At 41.4% G+C, this 15,727-nt stretch overlaps 1 protein-coding gene across 3 annotated transcripts in view; it reads right to left on the bottom strand.

The window, feature by feature from the left end:
* The window catches only part of ARMH4 (armadillo like helical domain containing 4), a 129,662-nt gene that overhangs the window by 77,307 nt on the left and 36,628 nt on the right, over positions 1-15,727 (bottom strand). For all 3 annotated transcript variants that reach the window (XM_053224483.1, XM_027065807.2, XM_027065808.2), the window contains exon 5: positions 12,947-13,204. In XM_053224483.1, the coding sequence (XP_053080458.1) occupies positions 12,947-13,204 (258 nt within the window). The remainder of the gene's footprint in view (positions 1-12,946; positions 13,205-15,727) is intronic.

A 15,727-nucleotide genomic window follows, 5' to 3' on the forward strand; every position in this document is an offset into this window, starting at 1 on the left:
CCCACCCCTTTTCTATTAGTGGGTTAAGTCAATAAGTCGTCTCTGTGGTTTCAATGGCTGAGCCCTGAGTAGTAAGGTCTACTTGGCAATAACTCTTCACCTTAACACTCTGTGAGTGGCCTCCCCTACCTATCTGCTTCCCTGCCTGTGGCAGGGCTCAAAAGCCCAAGGTCTTGGTCCTGAGGGATGTGCAATACTTTATCAGGCTTGCAATAAACAAACCCAGGTAGTCGTTTACCGGGTGCCTATGGCTGATCTCACATCAGACCTTATGCAGTTGGAAATACCCAACATTACTTTGCGTATTTATCCCCAAGGATCCATCAAATCCATCCTGCTCTGAACAGCTGTTGTCTTCTTTCAAAAGAAGCAGCTTAAAAATCAAATCCCATTATTTCAGATATATTTCAGCCCTGCAGGAGAACTTAGAGATGGAAGATGTAAATCAAAATCCCCTCCACTGTGAGCACTCCTTCATTTTAAATTCCTTCCCTGGGTCTTGATAATCTGTATGTTTGTGAAGTTTACTTTAAAGATTCTCCACATGAATTGAAACTGGGACCCCTTGTTGACCATGTATCTATATTTTGTGCCAGGTTCTGTGAAAGAATCTTTTTGTCCAACAGAAAAGCAGAATAGTTCTGAGTTGGAAAGGTAGCACCCTGTGGTTATTAATTCTCCAACGCCAAAATGAAATGAACAAGTTCACCAGCTGACTTCAACCTCCCCTGACCACTAAGCTTGGCTTTGAGGCTTTAGCATCCTTCTTTTATGGTCTCGGTTGGAGACAGGGAAAAACTACCAAATTGCTCTATTTTCTGAAATGCAAAAGTTAAATGCATTCTTTTGCTGATCCAGAGGAAGTAAAACAAATATTGTCTGAGAGACTCCAAATAGTCTGATTCTTAATACAGCGCACCAATAGCATTTGATGAAGTAATTCAACTTAATTTAGCAGCATGTAACTGCAAATCAGGAAATAAGGACACAGTTTCCACCACTTTCGCAATTTTGGTTTAGCACAATTGGAAGCTTTTTAACATCACCTTTGTTCACTCCCTCTGTATTTTTCGAAGAGGGCAATTTATACTTAATTTCTTCCTTTCTGAAAATTTTCCCAATTCTCTCAGTATTTCTTCTTGTTTAATTCTCAGGAGAGCCTACTAGATGTTTTTACATGTTAATAATTCCCCAACTGAGTCTACAAGTGCATTCTGATTACAAAGGATTCAGTTCACAGCACTCTCCTCAGATGTAACGTGCCTTATTAATGCTTTTATTAACTGTAGCTGATGAAGAGATTATCTTCTGGCTTAGTTCCAAGACTCCATCTCTAGCTCTCCAAAGGAAAAGTGACTGCTGAGTTTTCACATAAGAAATTCATTCCTAATGAAAGAAATGTGATTTTTTTTCTCCTAATTCTCCAATTCAATGAAATTTAATTACAAAAATTCAGATAAGGGCTTCAGCTTCTGTAACGCATTAAGTCTATTTATTATCTCATACAGATCATTGAATAAATAAAGATGAGTAATTTGGAGCTGAGATATTTGAGTGTAGGTTTCCAGAAGGATCTCCATCATTAACAGTCCAAATTTATTTTTAGGGTAACTTTGATACAAGAACCCAATATCTAGGACCTCGTACAGGGCATTAAAGACATGAAAAGAGAACATTTTTTTCAAAGAAGTACCCTAAAGCATTTAAAATACTATTATTATAATTATAATTTTCCTGCAGCCAGAAGCGAGATACAAAAAGACAACCAAGGGGTGCCTGGGTAGCTGAGTGGGTTAAGCATCCAACTCTTGATTTCAGCTCAGGTCATGACCTCACAGTTTGTGAGATCGAGACTGGCATCCAGCTCTGTGCTGACAGCACAGAGCCTGCTTAGAACTCTCTCTCTCTCTCTCTCTCTCTCTCTCTCTCTCCCTCTCCCTCTCTCTTTCCCCTTACCCCATTCATGTGCTTTCTCCCTCTCTTCCAAAATAAACTGAAAAAAAAAAAAAAAAGACCATCAGATTCTCTGACTTGGGGAAGCTATGATCCAGTAGCCACGAGAATCAGGTTCAATTAATTTCTCACTTTCATCTAGCTGATACTATGACTGTTTATATTCTTTGGTAGAAGCTATCAAAGGCCTTATCTCCATCAAGCCACCTAATTCACTATTTGGAAACTTTCTAAATGATAGATCACTGTGGGAATGCAGTCTTCTGATTCTATGTGATTCAGATGCTAAGACAATGAGGTAACTGGCCCAATGTTTCCAAGGTCTGATCAGTTCTACAGTGTAGAATCACTCAAAGTTCATTCTGAAAAAATATTCTAAAATGTTAAATTACTCACCAAAAGAAAGAAAGAAAGAAAGAAAGAAAGAAAGAAAGAAAGAAAGAAAGAAAGAAAGGAAGAAAGAAAGAAAGAAATGGTAGTTATGTGATATGATGGAGGTGTTAGCTAACAGTATGTTGGTAATCATTTTGCAATATATAAGTATATCAATACAACACGTTATACACCTTAAACTTACACAATGCTATGGGGCGCCTGGGTGGCGCAGTCGGTTAAGCGTCCGACTTCAGCCAGGTCACGATCTCGCGGTCCGTGAGTTCGAGCCCCGTGTCAGGCTCTGGGCTGATGGCTCGGAGCCTGGAGCCTGTTTCCGATTCTGTGTCTCCCTCTCTCTCTGCTCCTCCCCCGTTCATGCTCTGTCTCTCTCTGTCCCCCAAAAAATAAATAAACGTTGAAAAAAAAATTAAAAAAAAAAAAAACTTACACAATGCTATATGTCAATGACATCTCACTAAAGCTAGAGAAGTCAAATAAAATGTTAGATTATGTTCCAGGAAAACCTGGCCTTCAAAATGCTATCTATGCTCTCTATGGGACCCAAAGGCATGCTATATTTAGTTCATTGCTAAAGGCTTTGTAAATAGATGTAAAAACTACTCTGGAGTAAGTAGAGAGAACAAGAAAAAAGTTATTATCAGATGAAGCTCTACCTGCCATGTGATATTTAAGCTTAATGTCAGTTTTAAGCATTATGGAAAGCCCTCAGTACCTGATCAGTTACCATTTATTCCATGAATCGAGCTAATGCTTTTTCCATTAATTGAGCTGAATTCCATTTTTTTTATTTATTTTTTTTTAACGTTTATTTATTTTTGGGACAGAGAGAGACAGAGCATGAATGGGGGAGGGGCAGAGAGAGGGAGACACAGAATCCAAAACAGGCTCCAGGCTCTGAGCCATCAGCCCAGAGCCCGACGCGGGGCTCGAACTCACGGACTGCGAGATCGTGACCTGGCTGAAGTCGGACGCTTAACCGACTGCACCACCCAGGCGCCCCCCATTTTATTTTTTTAAGTTTATTTATTTACTTTGAGAGGGAGAGAGGGAGAGAGATTATGAGTGGGAGAGGGGCAGAGAGAGAGAGAGAGAGAGAGAGAGAGAGAGAGAATCCCAAGCAGGATCCACACTGTCACCACAGAGCACGAGGAGGGGCTCGGTCTCACAAACCATGAGATCATGACCTGAGTCAAAATCAACAGTCGGACACTTAATCAACTGAAACACCCAGGTGACCTGTGCTGAATTCCATTTGAAAACCACATCTCAGCCCCATATTGCTACTCAGGATAGTTACATATGGGACTACTGTTTAACTGGCCGAGTGCAATAAAGCATGCCCACCCCTCCTCCCAATTGTGCTGGAAAGTTTCAGGCCCAGAATGGTTACCAGCTGGAAGAGCTTTTAAGCAACCCCTTTTAAGCAACCAACCGTACTCAATGCCAAGTGCTAGATGTTGTGAGGCTCTCCAAAAATAATAAGCAAAACGAGACAGTGCAGTGTATAGAAACTGAGCAATACTGACAATAAATGCTGGAGGAGTTTCAGAAAGGAGGGCTCATCATGACTTAGGGTTGCCAGGAAGGCTTCTGCAAGAGCTGCATACAGACAAATGCATGTCTGCAGAAATGCATGTTCTGGTGACAGTGACTACAGCCTGATGAAGGCAGAGGTCAGGAAAAGTGAAGTGGAAAGTAGACCCCAGAGAGATCATGGAGGTCCTTGAATATACCAGTGGTATATAAAAGAGACAAATACATGTTAAGAAATGCCTCCGATCCACAAACTGTTGAATCTCCAAGTTACCTGATCTAAATCTCTGAGTCCTTGTTTTAACATTTACTCCCTCCTTCACTTTCGCCGTGTTGTATTTTTGCTTTGCACCACTAATCCTTTGAATTTTGAAAATAGCTTTGGCTTCCTGAGGCCAGCTTGAGAGGCTGGCAGTTCTTTGAGATCACACAGAACTTACTACTATATTACCGGAAAGACTCAGCTGGTGCAAAGGTTTTTATTTTAACCACCAAGACTGATTTCCCTTCCGCAACACAGGAATATGCCCAGAGAGGCTTTATGTCTAAAGGAGTCAGCTGCTCTGGACATAGAAAATTGCACACACAGGTAGTCGCCGCTGCCTCTGTGCTAGAGAGACAATCTCTACTAACCCTATTTTATGGGTTTCCCCCGCTCATTTTCTCAAAAGAAAACTTAGGAGAAGAAGGGAACGTGCAGTGTCCCACAGCTGACTTGCACAAACCGTACTGTGAGTGTGCATACGTGTGTATGTGCATGTGTTAACAATATGAGCTCTGCCTAGAACTCTTGGAATTAATGAACTCCTGAAGCCTCAGTTCAGTCTGAGATTGTTGGTGCAAAAACAGCTTTGAAAAATCATTGTCTTAAAAAAAATTAGCACAATCCACAAAATTATCCCTGCCATCAATCTTTCCCCCTTTCCAAACAGCTTAACATTTCCTGTGTTAAAGGAACACAAAAGCTTGACTGTAGTCAATACGCATAACTGCTCTTCAGAAGTGTCATGAACATCAAAATGAAAGAAAGAGACAAGAGTACATTAAATTGTTTTTAGGCCAGCATCTGATTTTCCGTTGGCTTGGCCAGCTCACCTTTCTACTTGGTTCATACGAATTTCTGTTTTGTGGTCCTTGGCAGACATTTGTGAGCACAGTTGGAAAGGGTCAGCGGGAAGGATGTCTATTCGTTTTTATGAATTTAACCTATTTATAACCTTCCTCGTGCTAAAAAGAGGATTTAAGGCTTCTGACAAAAACACCTCCAATACAAAGGGATAAAAATAAGTAAATGGAAACTTCAGGAAATAAGTGGTTTTAAAACCTACGGAAATCATGAGTTTGTTGAATCTTTCACCATAGGTGTGTGGACAGATTTTTCTCCCCTAGAATCCCCAACTAGTACTAATCTGCAAGTAATCAACAGTTCAAATGGAAAGATCTATGAAGAAATCATATCTTGGCCTTGGAAGATGTCCTCCTCTGCAGACCTAATTTCTCTTAGGGGCTCATCCTCGTGAGGCAGAGAGAGGGAGGGATCACAATCTCTATTTTAAACTTGGGCACCAGGGTGCCTTGCCTATGTGAAAAAGGAGGTCCCAAGTCTTCCGCTCCTTCTGTCTAGGAAAAATAAAACAATTCAGTCCTTCCCAAAGGAAGGGCGAATGGCATGACCCTCAAATCCAGAAACGCTGGCTACCAACTCGGGACACAAAGAAACCCCAGGCAACTGGCATGTGCCCACCAAGGAAACTCATATCGGAAGATGCTCAGTCTTCCCAGATGCAGGTGTCTGGGGACAAATGTCTCCAGTGCAGATTTAGGAGTCTGTAATGTGACCAAGGGCTTTCTGGGGAAATTAAAACATAGGTATTGAATTTAAGTTTGATCTCTCTGTCACCGTATAAAGCTGGCTGGTTGTTTTTTTTTTTTCCATAAGACACGCTAATACAATACACAAAAGATCACTAAAAGCACTGTAAATCTCTACCAATGGGGATTCTATTCATAGAATATACAAACACTTCTTAAAATCCCCTTTCTCCATTCTCCTGTATGAACAGAAGCCGCCTTACCCCAAGGGAACAACAAGCAGTCAATCAGTATGGGGCAGTTGTCCTCTTGAGTAAGACCCAGGCTTCAGAGTGTTGTACAGCTCTCTAGGTAATTCCAATGTGCAGCCAAGATCCAGAGCCACTGGTCTGGAGGCTTTAAGCCAATCTGCCATCCACTTTGCGCTGGTTACATTGGATTAAAGTTTCGCTCCTCCCTCCCCTTCCATACACATACTTACTTATGTTGGCCCTGGCAGCTTCCTGAGCAACCTTTTATTTTATTTTATTTTTTTCCTGAGCAACCTTTTAATCCACAGTTTAACATGTTATACATCAAAATACATAGATGTTTGAAATCTCACAGTTCCCACTACTTGCGTGGAGCATTTTCCCTTGCTGCCATAGCCCATGTTGCACTATATGAGGGGCAGAGCAAAAGAGACAGAGAGAGAGAGAGAGAGAGAGAGAGAGAGAGAATTCTAAGTAGACTCCACGTTGCCAGTGCAGAGCCGAATGTGGGGTTCACACTCACGGAACCTAAGATCATGACCCAAGCCGCAATCAAGAGTCGGATGCTTAACTGAGCCACTTGCGTGCCCCAAGTGCTGTTTCTATAGGGCCTAACCCCCACACCTTTGCCTACAATTCATTCTATCTTCCCACCGATTCAAAACACATTTGTCCTGTATTCCTCTCTCTTTTATCTTAAAATCATCCTACATCACCTGCTAATGAACCTGATAAATTACTAATAAAATATAAATGATAATATCCTAATGAGGTACCCTGCCCAGACAGATCTGCATTTTTTTCTAAGGCCTTCTCAAGATACATAATCTCAATCCCAGGTAAGGCTCTAGTATTGAAAAGTAGGCATCACGTAGGGGCGCCTGGGTGGCTCAGTCGGTTGAGCATCCGACTTCGGCTCAGGTCATGATCTCACGGTTTGTGAGTTCGAGCCCCACATCGGGCTCTGTGCTGACAGCTCAGAGCCTGGAGCCTGCTTCGGATTCTCTGTCTCCCTCTCTCTCTGCCCCTAACCCACTCGCATTCTGTCTCTGTCTCTCTCAAAAACAAATAAACATTAAAAAAAAATTAAAAAAAAAAAGAAAAGTAGGCATCATGTTAAGGCAGAAAGGGTGATATAAATTAGGAGATCAGGCAAAGCTCCCATGAAGTCACACTTCCCAGATGGCTGCTACTCAAAGCAGCCCCTGGTTGTAAGTGATGATTTAGTCCTGCATTGTGGAATTGCTCAGCCACTGACCTCACATCTATGGGACCACTCTCTGGACCCATGCTAAATTCCCTCTTCATATGTTAGCCTCTCGGTATTCACACAGCACACGTGTAGTAGGTACTCACCAAATGTCTGACAAAAAAATAGATACGTGAGAGACCTTCACTCTTCTGCTTTCCACAAACATCCCTAGGTTATTAACTGAATATTTATCATGATTTTTAAAGACCTCCAGGGGAAAATATTCCACTTCCTAAATCAAAAGCCCGTTCCAATGTTAGATGTAGGCTTTGAAATGAAAGGGAAGGTAGCTATAATACTCCTGCACTTAACTACTTGATGGTTTTGAAAGCACGGTCCATCCAGAACATCAACCAAACTGAAGCGGCCAAAATGATCTCCTGAGGAAGAAAATGGAACAACGCCACCCCCAGGCTCTCATCCAGAACTTATGAATTCGAAACATATTGAAAATGAAGGTATTATTTTAACAAGATTGGTCATGGGATTCTCAGAGGATAGAAGGGACATGGATAGTATCAGCTACGAGGAAGTGAACATAAAAACACATGAACCCTGGCTGATAGGCCTGGTGACTGACACTCACCTCCCCCATTCCACCAGCCACGTGACCACACTCCCCTTGCAACAACCATTTAGAAATGGGCATGTGACCTAACCCCAGCCAACTGGAGGCAAGAATTCTACTGGGGGATTCTTGGAAAGCTTCCTGTCTCTGAAGAAAGAAATATGGTGAAAAGATAGCCTCCTGGTTTCCCTGGACAGTGTCTTTTCTCGGTGTGACACATGAAGCTGTTGCAGCCATCCCAACAGCTGTAAGGAGGCCAGTCCAGGGGCAAAGTCAGCACCCCAAGCAGGACAGTGCAGCAAGGTGGGCAAATTTGGGCCACTGATGACAGCAGAGCTACTGAGTCAACTGACCCAAGAGCTCTGTCTCTGGACTTCTTGTTTTGGAGAAAATACATTTCTTTTTTCTTTAAACCAATTTAAGTTACGGTCCCTGCTACCGATAGCTAAAGGCATCCTGGCAGATACAGAATGCAAAAAGGAAAGAATCCCCAGGTACTAATTGCACCAGAAATGTTTAAACATTATAATGGATATGTCAGGGCACTTGGCTGGCTCAGGTGGTTAAGCGACTGATTCTTGGTTTCGGCTCAGGTCATGACCTCACAGTTTGTGGGATGGAGCCCCAGGTCGGGCTCTTCACTGACAGTGTGGAACCTGCTTGGGATTCTCTCTCTCTCCCTCTTTCTCCTCCTCCCCCGCTCATTCTCTCTCTTTAGCTCTCTCACCTCTCTCTCAAAGAAGTAAACTTTTTAAATAAATAAATAAATAAATAAATAAATAAATAAATAAATAAATAAATAAATAAATAAAATGGATATGCTGACACAACTTGGATCATATGGATTTTAAATTTTTTTTAATGTTTATTCATTTTTGAGAGAGAGAGACAGAGCACAAGCAGTGGAGGGGCAGAAAGAGAGGGAGATACAGAATCCGAAGCAGGCTGGTCTGGTCCGACTTCAGCTCAGGTTGTGATCTCAGCATTCATGAGTTCGAGCCCTGCGTCAGGTTCTATGCTGACAGCTCAGAGCCTGGAGCCTGTTTCAGATTCTGTGTCTTCCTCTCTCTCTGCCCCTCTCCTACTCATGCTCTTTCTCTCTCTCTCTCTCAAAAATAAGTAAACATTAAAAAAAAATTTTTTTAAAGCAGAATTGTATGACATACTATAATACATAACAGGATTAGAAGTGGTGTGAGTCATAGTGTCTACTCTGTGCGGGTCCTTGCCAATAAATTTGAAAATGAACTTGTTAGATAAGAGAAGAAATTGTTTCTGCATATGGGGCGCCTGAGTGGCTCAGTCGGTTAAGCATCCGATTTCGGCTCAGGTCATGATCTCACAGTCCGTGAGTTTGAGCTCTGCGTTGGGCTCTGTGCTGACAGCTGGGAGCCTGGAGCCTGCTTCCCATTCTGTGTCTCCCTCTCTCTCTGCCCCTCCCCTGCTTGTACTGTGTGTCTCTCTCTCTCAAAAATAAATAAACATTTAAAAAAAAAAGAACTTCCTATATACCAATCAATTGATCCACCTCTGCTATAACAGGGGATTTTCACACCTAATTCTATCTCAGTGACATACAGTTCATTCCACTCACACCTCCCAACAGCAAGATCAAGAAGCTGAGCTCTCTCCCTCCAAAGCTTTAGAGGTGATGTGTATGTGACAATGCAGAAAACAGAAGTTCCGAGAATTTGAGGCCATGGATCTACTGCTTTGCCTTAGAAAGTCATCTAAGTTTTCTGCTCATGTTACTTCACAGGAAATGAAATTATAATTTATTCAGAGTTTGTGTTATTTTTAGCCAATCCCAGCTACCCACTTCAATCTGTTCATTTTTAAAGGTTTATATGGGTTTTAGCATTTGCTTTGGAACACCATTCATATTGTAAAATAGGATGTGATAATCTATAAATAAAATAACCCGCCTGAAAGCAAAAATGAAGAAGGTCAACTAGAATGGTATTATATTAAATAGAATTCTTTTTAAAAGGTCTCAATTTTTGCATTTTTAAAATTTGTTTGATGTTGATTTATTTTCGAGAGAGAGAGCGAATGAGCAGAGGAGGGGCAATGACACACACACACACACACACACACACACACACACACACAACACAGAATCCAAAGCAGGCTCCAGGCTCCAAGCTCTCAGAACAGAGCTGGACACAGGGCTCACACCCATGAACCGCGAGATCATGACCCGAGCCGAGTTGGACGCTTAACTGCCTGAGCCACTCAGGCGCCCCTCAATTTTTGCATATTTAATGATTCATGAAGAAAAAACTATACTTAAGTTTACAAGATTCACACTCTGACTAGAGCTGCCCTGCAGTTCTACTTTCTAAAATGATGCTTTCCATGAAACGCTTACTGAAATCTGTGTTAGTTTCATATTTAGTGGCTCAAAACAACACAAATTTATTATCTGAGAGTTCTGCAGGTCAGAAGTTTGAAATAGGTCTTGCGGGCCTAAAACCAAGGTGTCAACGTGGTTATATTCTCGAGGTTCAAGGGGAGAATTCATCTCCTTGTCTTTCCGAGCTTCTGGAGGCTGCTGGCATCCCTTGGCTCATGACCACATCACTCTTACCTCTGCCTCTCTCATCACATCGCTTTCTCTGCCTCTGACTCTCCTACCTCCCCCTTATAAAGGCATTTGTGATTATACTGGGCCTCCTCAGATGATCCAGACTAACCTCCCCATCTCAAGATCCTTAACTTAATCATCAGCAAAGTCCTTTTGGCCATGTAAGGTAACAAATTCCCAAGCTCCAGAGATCAGGACATAGACATCTTTAGGGAGTCACTATTCTACCTACCACAAAAGTCCATCACAGAAGGTTTTCCAAATCCAAATAGAGGTTTTCCTCTGTTTCATCTGACCTGAGTATACTTAGAAAACTGTATGCATTAATGTTGACCAGAAGCTAGTACTGGTTATGAGTGACTAGGAGATACTCCTGTCACTCCAAGAAAAAGCTGATGAGCAAATAAAAGTTTAGTCCCAGACACTACTCAAACACAGTCTTCCCACGGTGGAAAGAAACAAAACAAAACAAAACAAAACAAAACAAAACAGCTTGGAAGATGTGTTCCTTGTTTGGGTTCCCAGGAAACTCGGTCCTAAAAACATGTTGATACAATGAATTTATCAGGAAAGCAAGTGACAATAAAAGGTAAGAGACATCTAGGGAAATGGTAAATTATTATTTTTAACAAAAAAAACTGATATATTAAAAAAAAAATTCCCTGTGGGAATCACTTTTAAAACCATAACAAATCACTAAACTGGTATCACTAATTTAAGAAAACTTAGCTGTGCATCAGGCTGGAATAAGGAGGCAAGACAGGAGGACAATAGGGCCCCCTTCAGTATTTCTGCTTTGCCCTGTTATAACCTACTTTTACTATAGAACTCACCCTCCCCACATTGAAACCTTTATGAAATGAGTTCCGTTCTAATCCAAAAAAGGCACTATTCTTGTTTTTCTCTGTGTCCCCAGTGCCATGCAAAGTACCAGGAACAGAGTAGATGCTCAGTCAGGTTTGTTGGATGAACTAATTAACTAAATGGAAAGGACAGTTCATCAAAGAAAAGCATTCCTCCTTTGCCTGCAAACCTTCAAAACTTTACAAGTCCAATTTGAGCTTTAAAAAAAGACAGAGAGAGCTTATTTTAAACTACACACCCATGCAATAAACTGACACAGCAATTTTCCAGCTCTACACATATTTTAGTGCACTCACCCTTTCTCACCACCAATCTAAAAAAGAGAATTTTCATGGGAGAGGAGAACGATCTTTAAGAAATTATATGCATGGGCATCTGGGTGGCTCCATCGGTTAAGCACCCAGCTCTTGACTTCGGCTGAGGTCATGATCTCACGGTTCGTAAGATTGAGCCCTACATCGAATCCCTGCTTGGGATTCTTGCTCTCCCTCTTTCTCGGCGCGCCCCCCCCCCCCAAAATAAATAAATATTTAAATTTTTTATTTTTTTATGTTTTTATTTTTGAAAGAGAGAGACAGAGCACAAGCAGGGAAGGGGCAGAGAGAGAGAGAGAGGGAGACAAAGAATCCAAAGCAGGCTCCAGGCTCTCAGCTGTTGACACAGAGCCCGATGCAGGGCTTGAACCCATGAACCATGAGATCATGACCTGAACCTAAGATGGATGCCCAACTGACTGAGCCACCCAGGCGCCCCAGTAAATAAATATTTAAAAAAGAAATCATATGCAATAGGATTCTAAATTGGACATTTCAACTGAGGCACCAAAATACACTAGTATGATATTCCTGAGCAAAGCTCCAGGCCAACATCCACATTTTCAATGAAATCGCCAAACACCAGTTCTGTGACTTTTCAACCTAACCTCGGCTACACTTGAAGGTTACAAATGGGGCTGGCTGTTAAAGACCAAGAAAATTTTAGAGAGGGTTCTTCTTTGGAGAAGAGGTCACCTTACCTCAAGTCAAGAGAGTAAGGCCTCAAGGAATCACCCAGAGCTTATAGCATCTCTCCAGAAAAAGCCAAGAGGAGACAGACAGGGGAGCTTCCCTGCTGACCGGGAAGACAGTGTCAGCCGGGAGGTGAGCCTGCATTCACAGAGCCTCTCATTGATAATTTGGGCTGTACCCAAGAGACAGCGACCACATGGGTGTCCAGACGCTGGCTGCTGAATGGAGACTGTCTGACAACGGAATGCAGCCATAAGAATACAGCAAAGTGACAAGCCTGTGAAAGCTCACGCAGAAGTGGGGGAGGAATTTCCGCTAGGCACCAAATTCTACAGGGACAGAAGGTAACCCCACGTATTTGTTTTCTGACTTCAGACCATTCACGCTGTTTGTTCAGCACGCCGGTTACTCACATCCCTCCCCATTTGGAAGTCCTCCCAAAACCTATAGCTGTCTTCCAGCTGGGAAGGAAAGAAATGGAACTCCCTCCAAAAATTAGGTAACTGTGCTCTTAGTGGAGACTGTTTGGAGCCTGGCTATTTAACAGCACTAAATATAAACCTATAAAAAGAAAGTGATAACTTTTTTCTGAAATGAACCACCCATAAACATAACCAGAAAATCCATTCTGCCCCATAATCGATGCCAAGAAAGCAAGCTGCCACCTTAGAAAAATAAAAGAAGGACAGGGAGTTGGAAAAGGGAAACACGCATGCCTCTTACCCAGGCCCTGATTCTGCTGCTCCCACTCGATGGCGTCTGGCACCTGGTAGGTGGCTCCCTCCAAAGGGCCCAGGTTTCCTTGTTCTAAACCAGGCTCCTGAGACGTGACGCCAGGGAGAGTAAACCCCAGCAGCTCAGCATCACCATCCAAGCTCTCATCCAGGGGCTCTGCATCTTTATCTTCTTCATCTTCCTCCTCATCTTCCTCTTCTTCATCTTCCTCTTCCTCATCCTCTTCATCCTCATCTTCTTCTCCCTCTAGAAAAAAAGAAACCAACAAGAAACATAAAGGAATACAGTAAGTGCCTACATATGAATTTTTTGAAATGACCCAAACACTACAAAATAATTGTGCGTGACCTTTTAAAACAAATTTTAGGAGCGCCTGGGTGGCTCAGTCAGTTAAGCGCCTGACTCTTGAATTCAGTTCAGGTCATGATCCCAGGGTTGCGGGATCAAGCCCTGTGTTGGGCTCCATGCTGAGCATAGAATCTGCTTAAGATTCTCCTTCTCTCTCTCTTTCTTTCTTTCTTTCTCTCTCTCTCTCTCTCTCCCTCCCTCCCTCCTCCTCTCTTCCCTCCCCTCCTGACTGCATGTTCTCTTTCTAAAATAATAATAATAATGATGTTGATAATAATAATACAAATTTTATAGCTAAAGTTGGGCGATGTGAGCACCGCAGGATTATGTGCTCACCATATACCTATGTTTTAAACTTTCAAAATCACAGCTATGTCAGATAATTGTTATGCAGCATGTTTACTTAGAGTCAAAGTTCAGGTAATATAAATATTTATTGGTCATATTTACATGTACAAAGGTACGGAATATCCCTTCCCTGTTTTCTGGAGGTCATTAAAGATTTCCCCATTAGGTTAATATCTAAAATATATAAAAAATTTATATAACTCAACACCAAAAAGACAAATAATCCAGTTAAAAAATGGGCAGAAAACCTGAATAGACATTTTCCCAAAGAAGACATACGGATGGTCAACAGACACATGAAAAGATGCTCAACATCACTCATCATCAGGGAAGTGCAAATAAAAATACAATGAGATATCACCTTACACCTGTGAGAATGGCTAGAATCAAAAAAACATTAAATAAAAATGTTGTTGAAGATGTGAAGAAAAAATAAGCCTGTGCACTGTTGGTGGGAATGCAAATTGCTGCAGCCACTGTGGAAAAAAGTAAGTAGATGCCTCAAAAAGTTAAAAATATAAATACCGTATGATCCAGTGATTCCACTACTGGATATTTACCCAAAGAAAACAAAGACACTAATTCAAAAAGATTTATGCACCCTTATGTTTATTGCGGCATTATTTACAATAGCCAAGATATGGAAACATCTATCCATGGATAGAAGAATGGATAAAGAAGATGTGGGGTGTATACACACACACACACACACACTATGGAATATTTGTCATAAAAAAGAATGAGACCTTGCCATTTGTAATAACATGGATGGACCTAAGGGGTATTATGCCAGCAGACACAATGAAATAAGTCAGCAGAGAAAGACAAATACCATATGATTTCACTTATATGTGGAATCTAAAAACTAAAACAAATGAATAAACAAACTTAAAGCAGAAACAGACCCATAAATACAGACAACAAACTGATAGTGGTCAGAAGGAAAAAGGATGGGAAGTAGGCAAAAGGGGTGAAAGGGAATGGAAGATAGAAGCTTCCAGTTATGGAATGAATAAGTCACAAGGATAAAAGGGTGCAGCAGAAGAAACACAGTCGATGGTATGTAATAGTGTAGTATGGTGACAGGTGATAGCTGCACTTGTAGTGAACTCAGCACAACATATAAACTTGTCGCATCACTATGTTGTACACCTAAAATTAATGTAACATTGTGTGTCAACCAGACTCCAATTAAAGAGAAAAGCTTTGCCCATTAGAAAAGTATACTAAAATACTAACAGGATTTAAAGGGAATGTCCCGATCCTTTTATATCTTATAATACTAAACAAAAGAATTCATTACTTTGGCACAATTTTCCTTTTACTCTTCTTCTCCATCAGTGAGTAGAATTCACAACATGTTAAGTGAGAGGTATATATACCACTCCTGGCTCCTGTTGGAGGAGTGACCCAAGGAGCTGGAAACAATTACATCAATTATTCTCATTCCAACTTTAAAGGAGATTAGGAAATAGGATATTGATCAAAGACAGTCAGAAAAGCACCACTTGAAAAAAAAAATCATTGTGGTTACCATCATCATAAGAGTTAAATTCACAATTTGTCACATTCAATGCTTCAAGAGGAGTAGGTTTCGGAAACATAAGATCCCCAATTTTACTTTGTTTCACCAATTTTAATTTCCTAAGAATACTCTGAGGCCCACCCTCACCATGGATGCACCCCTGAAGTCCCTGAAGCTTCACTGAAGGCCTTCCCCTTGATCTCTTCTCTTGGCTCTCGACATGGCAGTTATGCAACAGGGAACTCTCCCGGGATGGTGGAGAAGGGAAGAGGGAAGATTAGAGCCACCCAGGAATTCTGAGCTGTCTTTTTCTGCTTCTAGACAATTTTCTCCATGCACATTCCTTTTCACCTATCGTTTACAGGGTTTTTTTTTAACTTTTAAAAAATATTACACCTAATCTTTTTCATTCTTATATATCCCTTATCTTTGTAGGACTTAATACCTCTCACTATTTCAAAAATTGAATAACTATTTATCAAGCACCTAGTTCCAGGCACTAGGAATAAAGCAATAATGTCTCTGCCTTCACGGAGCTGATACGCACT

The sequence above is a fragment of the Acinonyx jubatus genome, chromosome B3 (genome assembly GCF_027475565.1).
Source record: "Acinonyx jubatus isolate Ajub_Pintada_27869175 chromosome B3, VMU_Ajub_asm_v1.0, whole genome shotgun sequence".
NCBI classification, from domain to species: Eukaryota; Metazoa; Chordata; class Mammalia; order Carnivora; family Felidae; genus Acinonyx; species Acinonyx jubatus.